The following is an 18,797-nucleotide window of genomic DNA, read 5'->3' as shown; positions in this document are numbered from 1 at the left end:
AATTTTTTCACGCAATAAACATGCCGCCCATGTAATCTGTTAACGAAAAAAAAAGTAGTCCACGTTCACAAAGAGACATATTCAATTCATATTTCCACCTAAAAACATGTTGTATAAGGAAAAATAACCTTGTCTCATATAAGTCAAGTATCTAGATATTTGTTTATGCTAACTGGAAGGAAGAGAATTTGCTCAGAATTGCGTTAAATATGGCGAAACAAACTCGTATTTGCCATCTGCTGATTTCTAACCACAACATTGGCCGCGGAATACTACTGGCTTAGATTTGCCGTAGTATTTTATAATGCAATAATATGAGAATATATACAATATTATTGGATACAGTGAAGTAATGTATGACTTTTCAAAGGATTTATGGAAAAGATGCATAATTAATAAAATAACATCATGCATTTTTCGGAACGGGGGCGGACAAGAACGAACATGAAAAAACATCCCCTGACAACGTGGAGCGTAGTTACAAAGGCTGCCTTAATTTGTATCATATTTATGTACAAAACTGAAAATACCCTATACGTAATATATTTTCATACACATTTTAAACATAAAAGCATAGACATTTAAAAAATCAACACATCGATCACTAAATTTGCACTCTTTTTTTAACTATATTTTTGGAAGAGCGGCAGACGGCGGCTTACAAGAACGAACATGAAAAAACATCGTATTTGATAACATGAAGGGCATTTTCAAAAGCTGCCTTTTTATCATATTTCTGCACAGAAATAAAAATACCCTATACGTAATACATTTTCATACACATTTTAAACATTAAAGCATGAAAATTTATAAAATCGACACATCGATCGCCAATTTCCACTTTTTTTTAACTCGATATTTCGGAAGAGTGGCAGGCGGCGCTCACAAGAAAGAGCATGAAAAAACATCGTATTTGATAACGTGTGAAGGGCAGTTTCGAAAGCGTATCATATTTCTGTGCAGAAATAAAAATACCCTTTACCTAATACATTTTCATACACATTTTAAACATAAAAGCATGAAAATTTATAAATCGACACATCCATAGCTAAATTTGCACTTATGTAACTCGATATTTTCGGCATAGAACAGCGTCAGAGGCATATATTTTACCCTAATACCTATGTAATAACTCCATAAAATTTGTTTATATAATTTGCATAACCTTTATGGTCTGAACGGCATTTCTACAAATGTATGAACTTGTTAGACAACAGTGCTGTTAACTGAAAATTGTGCCGTAAAAATACCTTATTTTTTTCATGAATATTTTTGACAACAGCCATAAAACCGATTTGCCGCTGAGCGATTGCGCCGTTAACCGCCGGCTGCCTGTACTACTGTACTTGGATATGGAACATTTCATGTTCATTTGACAATCAGTTTGCTGAAAAATTCCCATTTTTTCTCCTTGTCTGTCAATTTGTATTAGAAAAACTTCCTACTTTGTTACTTGCTAGACTCTGTTTAAGATTGTTGCCATTTTCTTTTATCTGTTAACCTGGTTTTCAAACTGGCATAAATCTTTAACACCTAACATATTTGATCTTGAAAACATGGCTGCCCTTGGACTTATCAGTTTTATAATAAATACTGTACTAGGTCAGTTTAATATTCGCCGTGCACTGATGACAGTACGAGAATAAACCAACACCACACATTTCTTTTTATTTTACTTACTGTTCACTCTGGCATACACCCCAGGATAATTGGGGAGGGCACAGCCATTGCCCCAGGAGACCACTCCAATCTGAACCATGAATGTTTGGACTGCATTGACCTCAGTTACCAATGGTCCTCCTGAGTCGCCCTGAAAAGAGAGAGAACCATTTAGATTCTCTAATGTAACAGTGGCACTTGAAAAGTTCTCTGTGGTTGGGACATTTCTTGATTTGTAGAGGAGATTTTAACATATAGTAAGGAGGGTAATGCTTAAAACTTTCAAGACACTCTTTCTCCATGCATCTCCTGTTTTATATACAACCTTCCACTGTTTGCAATTTACAGTGGTGTTAAGTTTGTCTTTGTTTGATTCTTAATTCTAAATGAAAAAAGCCAGAAAGTTTTTTTTCCAACATGAAATTGTATTATGTGCATGCTGAATTTATGTCAATTTTTATATGTCAACTCATTGTTGTAAGCCACCATACCTGACAAGAATCTTTTCCTCCAGCATCCACTCCAGCACAAATCATGTTTGCTGTGATGCTATTAGTTCCATGTGATTGTTGGCACTTTGTATTGGTCATTGTTGGCACTTCCACCTCATATAATTCTTGAGGTTGGGTACCACCTGTAATGTTTTAAATTTATTGATGTACTGACTGAAGTTAGAGAGAGAAAAATATTTCACTTTACACTTGTTATCTTTTTTGAAACCACAAACTTCTCATAATTCAGATCAAAGTATGTTTAAAATAACTGTACATTAGCTATGATAAAATGACAAATTTTCTAAGACAATTTGTATTTTTCATAGCTACAAACCTGAGTCTTAAGAATAGGATAATTTCTAGCGCCTAGCTAGATCCAGTTAAAAAGCAGATGAAAGCAAGGAATCTTGTGATATCTGGCAACGCATGCGTAGATCGGGTGAAGAGTGGTCAAACGCCAATCATCTACGCCAGTCTTTACCAACTCAGGATGACTTAACAAATAGAGGGGCGGCCAGAGGTGGGCAGTATAACTTTAAGACCTCAGGTTTGTAGCTATGAAAAATACAAATTGTCTTAGAAAATTTGTCATTTGTTCATACGCGAACAAACCCTCGGTCTTAACAATAGGATAGACTCATACTTGGAGGGAGGTATAAGACATCCTAGAAATAGTTCTTGGAGAGGGACTGAAGCCCGTTGAGAAGCTAGATACACTAATATCTAACCACTCAGAACCTGAGTGACGTACAATGATATATGGGATAACCATTGTATAGGGAACCAAAGAGAAACTTTGACTGTCCAATAACAAACCGAGGCACTAGGGTTTGTAGTACTCCCGACTCCTCCTTGCCCAGGAGAGGAGCCTATGATACTAATTAGTGGGTAAGATATTGTATATTGCACGACCACACTGCCAGTATAACCACCTCACTCACTTGTATCAGACCAGTCCAGCAAATGACGTGTCAATTCCTTAAACCGCCCGAAGGAAGAAGGAAAGGTACTAGAGAAAGGAGACCAGCCAACTCACTCATTCTCTTCCACACAATCATCTTAGGTAAGATACAAAGGTGCCCCATTAAGGGCAACTATGAGTTACACAACCTGTTGGGCAACCACCACAAGACCCAGGGAAAACTTGTCCATAGATCTGTGGGCAACATCCTTAAGATAGAAGGAGGTGAACGTGGACTGGCGTAACCAAGTACCAGCGCTCGGCACTCTATGTACAGCCAAGTTCTTTTTGAAAGCCAGAGAGGGACCAATACTCCTAACTTCATGTGCTCTAGCCTGCACAGACGTGGTGATGGAATCATCAAGAGTCAAGTATGCCTGTCTGATGGCTTCCTGTGTCCAAAAAGAGATACTGGTCTAAGGTGCAGAGTCCTTTTAAGGTAGAAACGCAAGGCCTGGACAGGGCACAACAAAAGCTCTTGAGCATCACCACCCACGAAGTCAGTCAGTGATGGAGTGGAAAACGAAGCGAACCTGTCATCATGCGCCGAGGGATTTTGGGTCTTGGCCACGAATTCCGGGACAAATTCGAAGGACACTGACTTCCAACCCCTGGTGTGTTTCACCTCATAACTCAGACTGTGGAGCTCTCCTACCCTTTTGGAAGATGCCAAAGCCAAAAGGAAGACCATCTTGAGCGTCAGGTTCCTGTCAGATGAGCGACGCAAGGGCTCATATGGACTCTTAAGTTAAGCTCTTAAGCACCAAGGAAACATCCCACGTTGGAGGCTTGAGCTCTCTAGGAGAACTCGACTGCTCAAACCCCTTAACTAGCAGGGAAATTTCCCAGGAAGAGGAGATGTCAATACCCTTCAGGCGTAACACCAATCAGTGCCGCCCTGTAGCCTCTAATAGCAGAAACGGACAGACATTTCTCGTCTCTGAGGAACGTTAAAAAGTCTGCTATTCGTTGAATAGAGGTCGCGAGTGGAGAAAAATGACAATTTGTCCAAAATTGCATTTTACCTAACTATACAAACCTGAGGTCCTTTTACAATAGGAAGGTAACTAGCGGCAGCTGGACGGTCGTAAACTTCGAACAAGGGAGTTCGGTAGTTAACTGCTTGTCCGACAGTGCGCGCACCGCGCGACTGGGAGGTGAAGAATCACTTTTGCTTTAGGCCCAGGCAAAAAACGCAGTGAGGGGTGGCATGAGGTGGGACTATATGTAAAAGGACCTCAGGTTTGTATAGTTAGGAAAAATGCAATTTTGGACAAATTGTCATTTGTTCCGGTACGATATACAAACCATCGATCCTTTTACAATAGGAAGACACTTCTTGGTGGGAGGAATCTGAGTCTTGTGAACAGACTGGTGTTCGCCCAACCTTGGATTGCCTCCCTGGTCGTATGAGCGAGGGAGGTATCCTAGCCTCTGTCCAATTGATCGGGGTATGTACCGCAGGATCAATGGTCAGACCTCTGGACCCAAGTAATAAGAGAGAGGCAAGTTTATCTCTTAAAACTAGCAAGCAAGAACTTGTTCCTGTTGCAATAGGAAACATAAAGTTATGGGTTTGTCTCTTATTGGCTTCCACTTCCCCCCCCCCCCCCCCTTTTTGGGGGAAGTGGTGGATATTCACTCCTATGCCTAATGAAAGGGATAGGATGGGGCTCTGTTGAGTAGCTTACCTACATCTCATCCTTTCCAGCAGGGTGAAGACCGTGTCCCTCTGCCCAGAAAAAGATGGGAAAGAGGAGCCAGTCACACACTCATCCACTTATCCATTCTACAGTCACACCAGGAATCGATGCTGTTCTGCCTGCTCGGGGCTGGGTTAGCTACACAACGTGTTGAGCAGCCACCACGGGTCCCAAGGAAAAAGTATCCAAAGACCTGTGGGCAATATCCCGAAGGTAGAAGGAGGTGAAGGTGGTCTGGTTGGCCCAGACCCCTACCTTCGGGACCTGCCCCACGGAGAAGCTCTTGCGAAACGCAAGGGAAGGACCAATGCTCCTGACTTCGTGGGCTCTCGGACGGAGCGTACGGATGTCGTCACTACCATCAGCCACGTACGCCCTCCTGATCACCTCACGCAGCCAGAAAGAAATCGTGTTCTTGGATACTTCTTTCTTGGTCACCCCGGTGCTAACGAAGAGGCGTCGACACTCAGGCCTGAGGTGTCAAGTTCTCTTCAGATAGCGTCATAGCGCCCTCACAGGACAAAGCAGCATCTCATCCGAATCGTTGTTGGTGAAGTCCAATAGGGAAGGGATTGTGAAAGTCTCGAACCTGTCGTCAGGGATCGACGGATTCTGAGTTTTAGCTACGAAGTTCGAAACGAAGTCGAGCGTCACAGATCCCCATCCCCTGGAATGTTTCACGTTGAAGGACAGACCATGAAGTTCCCCTACTCTCTTCGCCGATGCCAGGGCCAGCAAGAAGAGGGTCTTGAGGGTCAGATCCCTGTCTGAAGACTCTCGGAGTGGCTCGAAGGGTCTTCGAGTCAAACTCCTAAGGACGAGAGTCACGTCCCACTCAGGGGGCCAGGTTCCCTGGGTGGGCAAGACCTTTCAAAGCTCCTCATTAGCAAGGAGATCTCGAACGAATTCAAGATGTCCAATCCCCTCAGTTTCAGGACTAGTGCCAGGGCGGCTCTATATCCTTTGACTGTGGGAACCGAGAGGAGCTTTTCTTGGCAAAGAAATACCTGCTGAAGAGTGGCTCTGAGAGGAGATAGACCCCGTCTACAACACCAACCACAGAAGACAGCCCACTTCCCCTGGTACACAGCTGCAGAGGACTGTCTGACGTTTCCAGCCATCTCTGTTGCTGTGCTACGAGAAAAGCCTCTCGTTTGCAAGAGATGGTGGATAACATCCAGCCGTGAAGATGTAGAGACTGGACTGCTCGGTGGTACCGTTCTACGTGTGGCTGGGCGAGAAGGTTGTGCCAAGGGGGAATCTCCCTCGGTGCTTCTGCAAGCAGAGCCAGCAGGTCCGGATATCAAGGAGCCACCAGGCTCATCCTGAGATTCAGGGTGGCCAGCACTCGGCTGATCACCTTGCGAATCAGGCTGAACGGGGGAAAGGCATAGACGAAGAGGTTGTCCCACGGATGTTGAAGAGCGTCCTCTGCAGCTGCCCTTGGGTCCAGCACGGCTGAAAAGAAAACCTGAAGTTTTCTGTTGTGCCGGTGTTACGGCCTCTGAGAGAGGTCCGCTTCAGGTTCAATAAGAAATAAATAAAAAAAAATATTTCAACACCAACAGTTGAAACTGGGGATACAAATATAGAAAGAAACACTAACACAACAAAGGTTTATTTACAAGCTTACTAACATAGGTAAATGCAGAATGGTATCTCCTATTTATATAAAAAGATAGAATCTTACACTGCATGTACTGGGGGAACATTGAGGCAATTCAGATACTTGCTAGTCAATTTGGCAATTCGAGGCGATGGCTTCTCAAAAGGAAAACGGCGATTGCAGACGTCCTCTTGACACCGTATTGCAGAAACTAGTCTACTTGTAAGGCAGGAACTCTCCAAAACCTCTAGCAGGACCTTTTCTTCTCTGAAGTCTGCTCGACGTCAAGATAACACTAGATAATTCGTCCACTCCTGAAGACGACTAGACCAGTATCCAACCAACTCCCGAGCAACTTTTCTTCTGATCCTTCGTCGGTCCTTTTCTCTCTTATCTCTCACGGATGATCTCTGCTGCTGCTGATCTCTCACTGATAATTTCTGATCTGTGGCTCTTAATGAGGATATCTCTCTGTGACTAACTGGTGTCTCTCTTTTACGATCTCTGCTTTCTCCTGCTACGACCGTCGTATTTATACGGCACTCTGGGGGCGGAGCCTACAGTGAACTTCACAGACTCCAGGGATTTCTAGAACTTCTTAGATGAATCAAGACGAGGTATTGCATCAGAAATCACTGCGTTTCTCACGTCCCGACGAGTTCCACAACACTCCTGCCGATTCTAGAACCATCATGATAACAGGCACCTCCAACACAATGCGCTAACGCCTCCTTGCTGCCAAACTTCTCGAAAATGCATTCTCCTTTCCTTTATCTTTCTTTGCTAGGAAGCAATTACCATCACAGCTGGGTGGCGAACAGATCCACTACTGGACGCCCCCACAGGTTGAAGAGCCTTTCCACCACGTCCTGGTGTAGGGACCATTTGGTCCCTATCACCTGATCCTGATGGCTGAGCATGTCTGCTACTACATTCCTCTTGCCTGGAATGTAGCGGGCTGACAGCTCTATTGAGTGAACCACGGCCCACTCATGCACCTGCAAAGTCAACTGTTGCAACGGGAGAGACACTAGGCCCCCCTGTTTGTTGACGTATGCCACTACCGTGGTGTTGTCGCACATCAACACCACCGAGTGTCCCATCAAGTGGTCCCAGAACTCTAGGAGAGCGAGAAACTCTGCCTTGAGTTCCAGGACATTGATGTGAAGGTGCTTGTCGTGATGGTCCCACACTCCTGCAGTCAGCAACTCCTCCAGGTGTGCACCCCATCCCTCGTTTGATGCGTCTGAGAACAGCAGCATCTCCGGGGGGTGGGAAGTGCGGAGAGGCACTCCTCTTAAGAGGTTTCTGTCGTTCAGCCACCAGGCTAGATCCTGCCTTACCTCCTGCGTGAGGGACACGGGGAAGTACGGTGGATCCTCTGCCTGTGACCAACTCTCCTTTAGTCTCCACTGGAGAGACCACAGGTGAAGACGCCCGTGAGGGACTAACTTCTCGAGTGACGACAGGTGGCCAATCACGACTTCCCATTGCTGAGCTGACTGTTCCTGCTGAGACAGGAACCGGTCGGCTGCCTCCCTGAATCTGCTGATCCGTGAGTCTGCGGGGAAGACTCGATCAGCATACCCAGGTACTTCATCCTCTGCTTGGGTTCGAGATCGGACTTCACGAAGTTCACCACGATCCCCAGATCGCGGCAGAACTCCAGTAGTCGATCCCTGTCCTGTAGCAACTGCGAGCCCACTCGCCAGGACTAACCAGTCATCGAGATACCTCAGAAGGTGTATCCCGGACGAGTGGGCCCAAGCAGACACCAGAATAAACACTTGCGTGAACACCTGTGGGGCGGTTGAGAGACCGAAGCAAAGTGCCCTGAATTGGTACACCGTCCCGTTGAGGATGAAGCGGAGGTACTTTCTGGAGGATTGATGGACGGGTATCTGGAAATACGCATCCTTGAAATCCACTGAAAGCATGAAATCATTCTCCCTGATGGAGTCGAGCACGGAACGTGCCGTCTCCATCTTGAACCGAGTCTGGCGAATGAAACTGTTCAAAAGAGAGAGATCTATCATCGGGCGCCAGGAAAAGGCGACTGTAGAAGCCCGGTGATTGACGATCTCTATAGCTCCTTTGCTCAGCATGGTCTTGATCTCCTGTCGTAGAGCTGTGTCCTTTGATGATCCCGGGACGTATGTTTGAAGATGGACCGGGTTGGAGGTGAGGGGTGGCCGAGATTCGAAGGGTAGTGCGCTGCCTTTCTACCGCAGCGTCCACCATCTCTCCTGGGAAGAGAGAGGAGGAACTCCGTACAGGTCCGTTTCGTAGTCCAAGTGCCGCCTCACGCCTGGCCGCCCTGATTACTCGGGTAAGGACTGCGTCCCTACGGCGAAGTACCAGGTTGGCCCACAGGTTTACCGTCTGATGGGTGAGGAAGGAAATGGCCCTTCCTCCAGACTAGCTAAGTCTCCTGAAAGCTGAGTCATCTTCAGGAGAAATACCCCCGGAGGTGGCTGCGACTTTTGACACTGTGAGGGACCACAGGTCTAATCAGGAGACGGCCTGGAAAGCCGCCATAGCGGTGGATTCCAGGCCTAGTGCCTCTTGCTGCGAGAACAAGAGGTTCTCTGACAGGAGCTGCTGCAGACACACACCCGGAGTTAGCCTGGCTAACTCCGGGTTCACCTGTTTGGGCAGCATTGGATCCTCTGATGGCACGTAGAACCGCCGCTGTCGCAGTAGAGGAGGAGGAAGTAGCTTGGATGACCTGCCAGACTTCAGCGAACCCTCCTGTCCGGAGACGAGAGACTCCACCTGGTCTAGAACAGAGTGGGCAAGCTCCAATCGCTGCAGACCCACCGTCGGTTTGGGTTCCTTCTTCGGACCCCAAAACGACTCGAGCCGGGACGTGGGCTCGGAAGGTGGGAGCGGCGATCCTTCCCCGAGGTCGTTGTGCTGACGAATCAGCGCAATAACCTCGGCAAAGTTCCTCTGGATCTCCGGAATGACGGCATCTTGTGGAATTGGACCGTCAAGTCCCTCGAACAAGAGCGACTCCCGAGACCCTCCCCCTTCAGGAGGGGGAACAGCCACAGACCCCTCTTGGTCTCCTCCTGTCACTTGCGCGTAGGACCTGGTCGATCCTAAGACAGTGCCTGGTACGTACAGCGTCGTGACAGGATCGTGCTGGGTGCGCCCCTCATGATCACTCCTCGGTGCCTCGCCCTTCCTGGTGTAACCCGAGGAAGTTGAAGGTACGGGAGAGGAAGACCTGATGCTCCCCCCTCGCTCACCGGCAGAACTGGTGTGCTTGGAGGACTGCAGGCGATCACCAACCCGCGGTGGGGATCGAGCTGCAGGCCTGGTCGCGCTGCTCCCCCTGGGGAGAGCGGCTGGACCGAGAACAGCGGCCCCGATCTCGTGCGTCAGAGGAACTGCTGCTGGTCCCCCTACCTGTCCGGTCCCTGTGGGAGCGGCGGCCAGGAGACCTGCAGAGACCACTGTCACGGTGAGACTGGTGCGTGTCCTCCCGGCGCGTCGAACCACTGGCGCCAGCGATCGGGGGGGGGGACCTCTTCCCAGCCTCAGCCCTAGGCCGGTCTGGGACCGTTACGTCAACCCGGGTGACCGGCTGGTCGCTACGAGAGCGGCCGCTGGCCTGGCGAGAGTCACCTGAGCGGCTCTTGCTAGCCTTCCACTTCGTGCCGTGATCCTGGCACCGAGCGAGCTCTGGCATCTGCGTCTTGGCTGCACGGCCACCCATGGGTGACCGTACACTCGGTACCTCTCGCGAACGAGAGGCCGAGACAGAACCTGGTGTAGCGGCAGAACCTCTAGCACCAGGCGAGGAAGTACCGGTGTTAGCTGGCACACCTCTGGTCCCCGTCTTCTTCCTTGCGGAAGGAGAGATGGGCCCTACTCCCGAAGGAGCAGGAGGACCAGCGGAAGGACCCCCCGTCCCACCAGAGTGGGACAGGCCCTGAAAAGTTCCCGAAGGAGCCTTCTTAGGAGGGGTGGAGGCAGCCTTCTTCTTCCGCGGCTGGGTAGCCTTGGAAGTCAAAGGGGAAGAGGCGGCTGCAGACGACGAAGACGACGACGACACCGACACCTTCCTCCTCTTCCTCTTCTTCTTCGTCAGCTTCCTCAGGACAGACGTCAGATCTGCCATCCAGGATGGAGCCGGGGCTGCTGTTGCCGAAGCAACAGGGCCCGGCTGCACCTGTTTGGACAGACTAGAGTCTGGGGCAGCAACACTGGACTGGGATGATATCGGCAGGTACTGGAACAGAGGGAACATCAGGAACAGCCAGCACAGCATCAGCGGCAGGTACGGCAGGTAGCACAGGTAGGCCAGGAGATGGGGCAGCAGCCAGTGACATCCTGGGTACCGGCGGCAGGTCCAGGGGCGAGCTCTTTGGGCAGCGGAGGTCCGGGGGAGGCAGCACGACAAACCCAGGTGGCGGCGGCACACCCCCTCCTCGTTATGGCGGCAATCGGCCCCTGCACGGAGGCTGTAGGAGTCACTGACATCACGTGGGGGGTATATACCAGGTGAGGAGGGGCGGCGTACCCTGGAGTAGAGATCGTGGTGGTGGTCACCACTCCATGGGTGACCGTCCCAGACCCCGCCAGATGATGGAGCAGCCCCTGGATACTTGGCACGCCCTGCAGTCCCAATGATGCCCACACCTGTCCAAGGTCATCCCCCACAGCAGAAGCACCTGCGGAAGCAAGAGTCGGGTACACAGGAGGGGTTCCCCCTCGCGCGGTGGGGGGACGAGCCCCACCCTGAACGAACGGAAGACCCCGAATACAATTGTACGTCGGGGTCAAGCGCCCTCCTCTAGGCTCAACGGATCAGGCGAAGAGAAGGATCTCGATACCCCCCCCAAAGGGGAAGGTGCCATACGTGGGAGCTGAGCGGGAGGCAGGAAAGAAGATGAAGTATCAGTTACCAAAGGAGTCGCGGGAGAGCTTTCCGACGACTCCTTGGCAGGCCTTCACTTCTTCCTGCCCTCGTACAACCCCCACTGCACCTCCGACCAATCACAACATACATCACAAGGCTCGGCCCGAGAGCATTCTCGCCCTCGGCACCGAGCGCAAAGGACATGAGGATCTATTTCGGGAAAAGACCTGAATTTCCCACACTTGTGGCCTCTCACCCCGCGGCACAGTCGCTGGTTGATGGGAAGGCGCGGAGATTGATCCAATCCTTGATCAATGATAATCACAATCACAATTATATGAAAAATGAAAAGCAGTACTTACAGTTTCACTTTCATACACAAACAAACCAGCAGTAGAATAAATCACAATAATCCAAAGCATACGACGATGAAGCGGGCTGAGAGCGATGGTGAGCACGTCCTCACACCACAAGGCCGGAAGCAAAAGTGGTTCTTTACCTCCCAGTCGCGCGGTGCGCGCACTGTCGGACAAGCAGTTAACTACAGAACTCCCGTGTTTGAAGCTTACGACCGTCCAGCTGCCGCTAGTTACCTTCCTATTGTAAAAGGACCGATGGTTTGTATATTGTAACGGAACAAACCCCGTTTACGACACCAATCACAGTAGATCGCCCATTTGTCTTGGTAAACTGCGGAGGTTGATTACCTAAGAGTGCTGGACATGTGCCCAGCTGATTTCTGAGAAAAGCCTCTCTCTCGGAGGAGATAGTTGATAGCCTCCAACCGTGAAGAGACAGGGATTCTACTGACTGGCGGAACCTTTCTGCATGGGGCTGACACAGGAGATGCCGCCAAGGGGGAATCTCCCTCGGAATCTCTGACAACAACGACAGCAGATCTGGAAACCATTCCACCTGAGGCCACAGATGGGATACCAAAGTCAGGCCACAGAGGGGATACCAAAGTCATTCTGAGACCCTGTGAACTCATCAGCCTGTTCAGAACCTGACGGATCAAACAAAACGGAGGGAAGGCATACACCTCCAGGTTGTCCCAGGGATGTTGGAATGCATCTTCTGCCAATGCTAAGGGATCTGGGACCACTGAACAGAACACTTCCAGCTTCCTGTTGTAGCGTGTCGCAAAAAGGTCTAGCATGGGTCTCCCCCAAATCTGGAAAAGCTTGTCTGCCACCACTTGATGAAGGGACCACTCTGTGCCTAGGATCTAATCCCGGCGACTGAGTTTGTCTGCGACCATGTTCTGTTTCCCTTGGATATACCTGGCTGAGAGCTCTACCGAATTGCTGATTGCCCACTGGTGAAGCTCGACGGTCAAGGCATGAAGTTGCTGAGAAACCAGGCCTCCCTGTTTGTTCACGTAGGCTACCACTGTGGTGTTGTCCGACATGAGAACGACGGAGTGACCCTCTACCATCCCCCGAAACTCTTTCAGACCCAGGAAAGCCTCCTTCAAGAAGTCCGGAGGGAGAGAACGCAGAGGGACACCTTTCAATAGATTCTGGTCATCCAACCACCCACCAACAAAGGTCTTCTCTCACTTCCAAAGATAGTGGGACCATAAGCAGGGGAGAGTCCCCTGCCGGAGACCAGAATTCCCCCAGTCTCCATTGCAGAGACCGAAGATGAAGACGCCCATGAGGGACCACCTTCTCCAGGGAAGATAGCACTCCCAGAAGAGCCTGACTCTGATGAGCCGACTGATGTGACTTTGACAGGAAGTTGCACGCCACAGCCTGCAACTTCTCCAATCTCTGATCCGACGGGAAAACTCATGCCTATGTCGTATTGATGACCATGCCCAGGTAGAGAATCCTTTGAGTGGGTACGAGGTTCGACTTTTCCTGGTTGACTAATATGCCCAGGTCCAGACAGAACTGAAGAAGACGATCCCTGTCTTGGAGCAGCTTCTCCCTGGAAACTGCCAAGACCAATCAATCATCGAGGTACCGCAGCAAACGGATCCCCTGAGCATGGGCCCAACTTGACATGAGAGAGAAGACCCTTGTGAACACCTGAAGGGCTGTCGTCAGCCCGAAGCACAAGACTTTGAACTTAAAGATCTTGTCTGCCAGAGAGAAGCGAAGGAACTTCCTGGACGTGGGATGAACAGGGATTTGGAAGTATGTGTCCCTGAAGTCTATCGACAGCATGAAGTCGCCTTCCCTCATGGCTGCCAACAGTGAGCGTGGGGTCTCCATCTTGAACTGTCTTCCTGATGAAGCGATTCAAGGTGAATAAGTCGATCCCAGGCCTCCATCCTCCCGACGACTTGGGCATTAATAAGATGTGACTGTAAAACACCGGGGACGGATGCACTACTTCCTCTATCGCATCCTTGTCCAGCATTTTCTGCACTTCCTCCCGAAGAGCCAAGAACTTCAGAGAATCATGAGGATACGTCTTCCTGAGCTGTGGCTTGTCCAACAGAGGAGGAGGGAAGTCGAATGGCAACAGGTATCCCACCCAAAGGACATCTACCACCCACTTCTCTGCCCTGTAACTCTGCCACTTGGCCCAATGGCCAGCCAGGCAACCCCCCACCTGTGGCGCAGGAGAGGGAGAGGCACCCAACCTACCAACGGCCCCCTTGACCTCTGCCCCTGGGGCCTTTTCTTGGTTTAAAGGAACGAGAGCGAAAGAGGCGTTGATCTTGAGACGTGGGCTGTGTCGAACGGGAAGGCCCTGCCAAACTCGAGGTCCTCGATGGCCTACCAGGCAACGATCTCCTCAACTGCTGCTGGACTGGGGGAGGAGGAGGGGCCGGACGTCTCCGAGGGTGGGACTCTGTAGACACGGCTTGGTGCACCAGTCAGTCCTTGGTGTGAGCCCGCCATCAGTCTATCGCATTTTCGAGTTCTGTCCGTGGAAACAAGAATTGCGACTCCAACAGATCGCTGTTCCTCAAGGCCAGCAAAGACTCGGTGTCGAGCGACCTCTCCATCCTAGACAAAGCCGCATCCCTCCTAACCAGAAGAAGATTAGCCCATAAATTGGCATTGAGGTGAGCCAAATAAGAAAACGCCTTGCCCCCGGACTGCAATAGACTGGCAAGCGAGGTGGCACTCACCAACCCTTCCGGGGACCTGTCAGAAGCTATCTTGGCAATTACCACAGACCAGAGGTCCAGCCAAGAAACCGTCTGCAACATGGAGGCCGCTGTAGATTTCTAAGCTAAGGCATCTTGTGGAGACAAGGATGGAGCCACTGACCTCACTTGTTCCAAAGTCAAACCGGCTTCAGGCGAATGACGTCTGGGTTAAGGTGGCGTGACAACAAAAATCCAGAGCTCGTAGCATAGTACTTCCTATGTCTTGTGAGAGGTGGGGGTAGTAGTTTGGTAGAGCCTCTAGAGCGAAGTGAACTGTCCTGGTCAGAAACAGGCATTAACCTTCTGCAAGACCGACTGAAGGTGCCCCGACAACAGCAGCTGAAGAGATGATTTGGGGTCCTGAGTAGCTCCCACCAAGGCTTCCAAGCAAGAAGGAGTGTAAGACGACCGAGCCTGAGTCCTAATTTTCAAATTGTTGAACCTACGAATGAGATCAACAACTTCCGAAAAGGAAGACAGAAACTCCTGTGTGTCTCCCTCCTCCTGCTCTGGCACCGGCGACCGACAACGAGAAGGATGTGTAGGCTCTTCTAACGCGCCTTCTTCAACAAAATTCACTGGAGGGTTAGCAGCCAAACAGTCCGAAACCCCTACTAACCTATCTGGGCTGGGTCCAAGTGTCAGCCTCTGAGATGGACCCACTGTAACACTAGGCACATCACTTACCTCAACAGGTGACTCCAGGCGTCCATGAATGGTCACGGGCGGGGCGGCCGTACATATGTGAGATGGGGGGGAAACTCGAGCTGGAAGCACCAGTTAGAGAGGCAGGAAAGCACTCCGGCTGAACCAACTCTGTGCTCACTACCTTCGGCCTTTTGATAGGCGCCTTCAGATCTTTACGGCAACGAATAGGCCTTGGAGAAGAAAGAGCACTAACAACACATGCACGGGCAGGGGAGGTTGCAACACGCTCGCAATGTGCAAGGACGGAAGGGGGTGGTGGGGTGGTTGCATGTTCGAGATTCAGCGGTGAAGCAACCCCTGCAGAACACATACCACTAACACTGCCCGAAGCCACAAGACTCTCGGGAACACGTCCGCCTTGTTCCTCCCTCGACGGCGAAGGAAAGGCAAAGTCCTTAGCCTTCCAACGCTTAATATGTCGACGAGGCGTAAAGGGAGAAGAGGGAGAGGAAGAAAGCACTAGCTTCTTATGCACACTCTTCTCAGAAGGCAGGGACGAAGCAACGCGTTTCCTACCAGTCCTCCCAACTGATAAGGCAGCCAACTTCACATCCAATACAGAGTCCAGCCTCTGAAGCACTGCCTGGCATATGACCTCGGACTGATGTGCCAGAGAAGGCTCCGAAGACAAGGAAGGGAGATGTAGCGAACTGGGCGGCAGTGATGACGTCACGGTAAGCGAGGCAGATCGGAGGAGGCGACTGGAAGATAGGTCATCAATAAGAGTGACGTCACAAGCGGTGGTGACGTCACGGCTTCCCCTCTGTACGAGGTGGAAAGAGACGCCACTGGCGGAGGAATACACAAAGATGGACCCCGTGACGTCATCAACGGGCTGACGCCGCAGCGTCACTCTGATACAAAGCGGCGGCAGACATGGCGGAGCAATACAAGATGGCCGACTGCTCCTACCCGCGGAGACGAGGCCGGGAGGAGGGGTATGGCCTAGCTGGACCGGGAAGGGGGGTGCAAGCCTCCACAAAATGCGCTAGCAACCCCTCCAAGGACGGGGCACCCCCTAGCCCAAGCGTCTTCCAAATCGCCGCCATTTTGGATGCCTCCGACTCTGGAAGAGAAGAGAATGATGAAAAAAACTTCACCCTTCTCGGGAACTGAAAAAGCTCCCGAGGAAGAGGAGGCTACATTACAAAAAATACCCTGGCGACCTCCCGGTACTTCCATAGACGAATCAATGGAGGAAAAGCAAGGAGATGCAGGGACAATGCTACTATGGAAGACTACTGCAGAAGATGAAACATTGGGAATAGGAGCAAAGCCCTCCCAAGTAGGAAGAGTGGAGACTCTCCGATGTTCTCTCTTACCATAAAACTTCCTCCACTGCTCCTTAGGCCATGCCTGGCATTCCGTACAAGGATTCGTAATCACCAAAATTCGAACGACACCTACAGCATGTGATGTGAGGGTCTGTCTCTGTCGAAGCCAAAAAACGAGGACACGGAAACCCAGGAACTCCGGGGCACATACGCTGACACCGAGAAGGAGCAGAAGAAGCCATAATACCAGATCGAGCTAGGCGCTAGAGATTATCCTATCGTTAAGACTGAGGGTTTGTTCGCGTATGAACAATAGAATTTTTTTATTGACAAGGAATTTTGATAAACAATCTTGTGACAGTATGTGACAAATAATAACCATTGTATTAGTAGTACGTTGTTCATTTTTCCTCTGCAAAATGACAAGTATTTGAGTGAATCATATAGTATTCCCTGCAACATGAAAGTCATGGAAACCACATAAATAATTTTATTTTAGATAAACCCAACAGGAAAATCTAATAACAAAGCTCTGCATAACTGGATAAAAAAATAATTGGACCATAAAATATAAAATAACTACAGAACGTATTGTCATGAAATTTCTAAGGGTCCTGGTAATTCCGTATTGCCTAACTTTGATTTTAGAAGCCTTTTATATTAGTGGAAGGTAATCTGGACCAACATAATTCAAGCTGGTCATCATAAATTGTGTATACTGTACATTCCTATCTTTCATAAACAAACCTGATGCAGTTGTTCCCTAGCCAGTGACTGTAGCATTCACATTAGCATAGGCATTGCCTGGATCTGGCAGACACACAGGAGCAATCTTGTTGTCTGCTGGGAAAGTAACTGCAGATGCCAGTTTAATCAAAGCCATATCATTGTCTAAAGTGTTACTGTTGTATTGTGGATGGACAATCATCTGCAAAGAGATGGAAGAGTCAAAACTTATCACAAGTCACATTATCCAGAGTTTCTATGATACTTGCCATTAATTGCAGTTATGTTTTTACTATATCAGAAAGATGATGTAGTAGTTATTTAGCCTGTTGCTTCCATTTAAATTACTTTCTATTGATAACCACAGGATTTTGCTGTTATGGATACATATCATAAAATTTACAGTTTATGAAAATAAACAAAAGGTTGATTAAAATAACTAACAATTTACCGAATATCCGATCTCTTTTTAAGAGAATTTATTAAACACAGTCAACAAAAGCCAATTTGAATAAGAAGGAATTAACCCATTTTCTGATCTCTTTTCAAGAGAGTTTCTCATTAGATTTTTATACCTATAACTAGAGGTTTAACTACATACAAATAATGCTTTGATTTTCTGTGTTACATTCGTCTCGGATGTTGTGGCCCAGTTATGCTCTCCAATGACCACATACAAATTTAATGGGGTGGCTCTGAAAGAGGAATAGAAAATATTGTTAGGAAGTAATCTTTTCTGTGTGCTTAAAATTGTTATTTTAAGATTCAGCTTTTTTTAATGAGGAAATTGTTTTGATATTTCTACATTAAAAACATCCAAATGTTTTTATGATTTATATTTTGCAAAAGAACATAATAATCCATACAAATATTTCTATTCAAAAACTTAAAAGAGGCGAGAACATCACTTGACAAAGCATTGGAGTTTAGATTGAAGTGAAAATGCTACATTGATTTATTAGAAAACTTGGATGAGCTTGAAGGCATGCAGTATGAGTGAAGGCTGTTTTTAGAATGTGGTAAGAAAATGCTCGTCAACAGTATATGATTCTTACCCTGCAGCACAGTGAGCTGCTGTTAGGACCCACTTGTAAGAGATGATTGAGCCACCACAAAATGGTTTGTATGACAAGAGAGTTGTTAATGCCACTTGCCAGGGGTATTCATGCACTGTTGTTGGCTGCCCTCCAACTATCCTGACCACAGGATTTTGTCGGCCACATCCTGCAACAGAGGATCGGATGCAAGAGTGAACCAAATATCTCCCTAGTTTGGGTAATATGAGCATTAGGCTCAACTTCATAACTTTTGCCTGGACTGAGTACTTTATAGATGTTTTCTCAATTTTCTGAGTTTCATATTTTACTTTCTGCCTCAACTAAGACTTGCATAAATAAATATTGTTCAAAAGATTAACATGGCTTACTATTGGTGTCTGTCAGATACTCAAGTATGGATATTATTATGGGTCCCCGCTCATAAGAAGCGTATTTGTGGAGACAGTAATGTGTAAATGCATACGAGGTCACCCCTTGAAGAGGCCACCTCTCAAAAATGTTTATGGTCCCAGAAAATAGTATACAGGGGTCCCCCCATATTCGCAGGGGATGCCTAACAGACCCCCCCCCCCCATGAATAGTTAGAACCCACAAATGTTTGGAACCGCTACAAATACGCTAAAAAC

The 18,797-nt window shown here is 48.7% G+C and overlaps 1 protein-coding gene across 1 annotated transcript in view; it reads right to left on the bottom strand.

Annotated features, from left to right (window-relative positions):
- Positions 1–18,797, bottom strand: part of LOC135211319 (trypsin-1-like) — a 54,572-nt gene that overhangs the window by 21,758 nt on the left and 14,017 nt on the right. Inside the window, exons 2-6 of the mRNA XM_064244636.1 lie at positions 18,169–18,482; positions 17,715–17,808; positions 17,156–17,315; positions 2,151–2,293; positions 1,681–1,810 (exon numbers count right to left, since the gene is read on the bottom strand). Of these exons, the coding sequence (XP_064100706.1) occupies positions 1,681–1,810; positions 2,151–2,293; positions 17,156–17,315; positions 17,715–17,808; positions 18,169–18,482 (841 nt within the window). The remainder of the gene's footprint in view (positions 1–1,680; positions 1,811–2,150; positions 2,294–17,155; positions 17,316–17,714; positions 17,809–18,168; positions 18,483–18,797) is intronic.

This window comes from Macrobrachium nipponense, chromosome 4, assembly GCF_015104395.2.
Source record: "Macrobrachium nipponense isolate FS-2020 chromosome 4, ASM1510439v2, whole genome shotgun sequence".
NCBI classification, from domain to species: Eukaryota; Metazoa; Arthropoda; class Malacostraca; order Decapoda; family Palaemonidae; genus Macrobrachium; species Macrobrachium nipponense.
The sequence above is the reverse complement of the archived record's forward strand: the minus strand, read 5'-3'. Positions and strand labels throughout refer to the sequence as shown.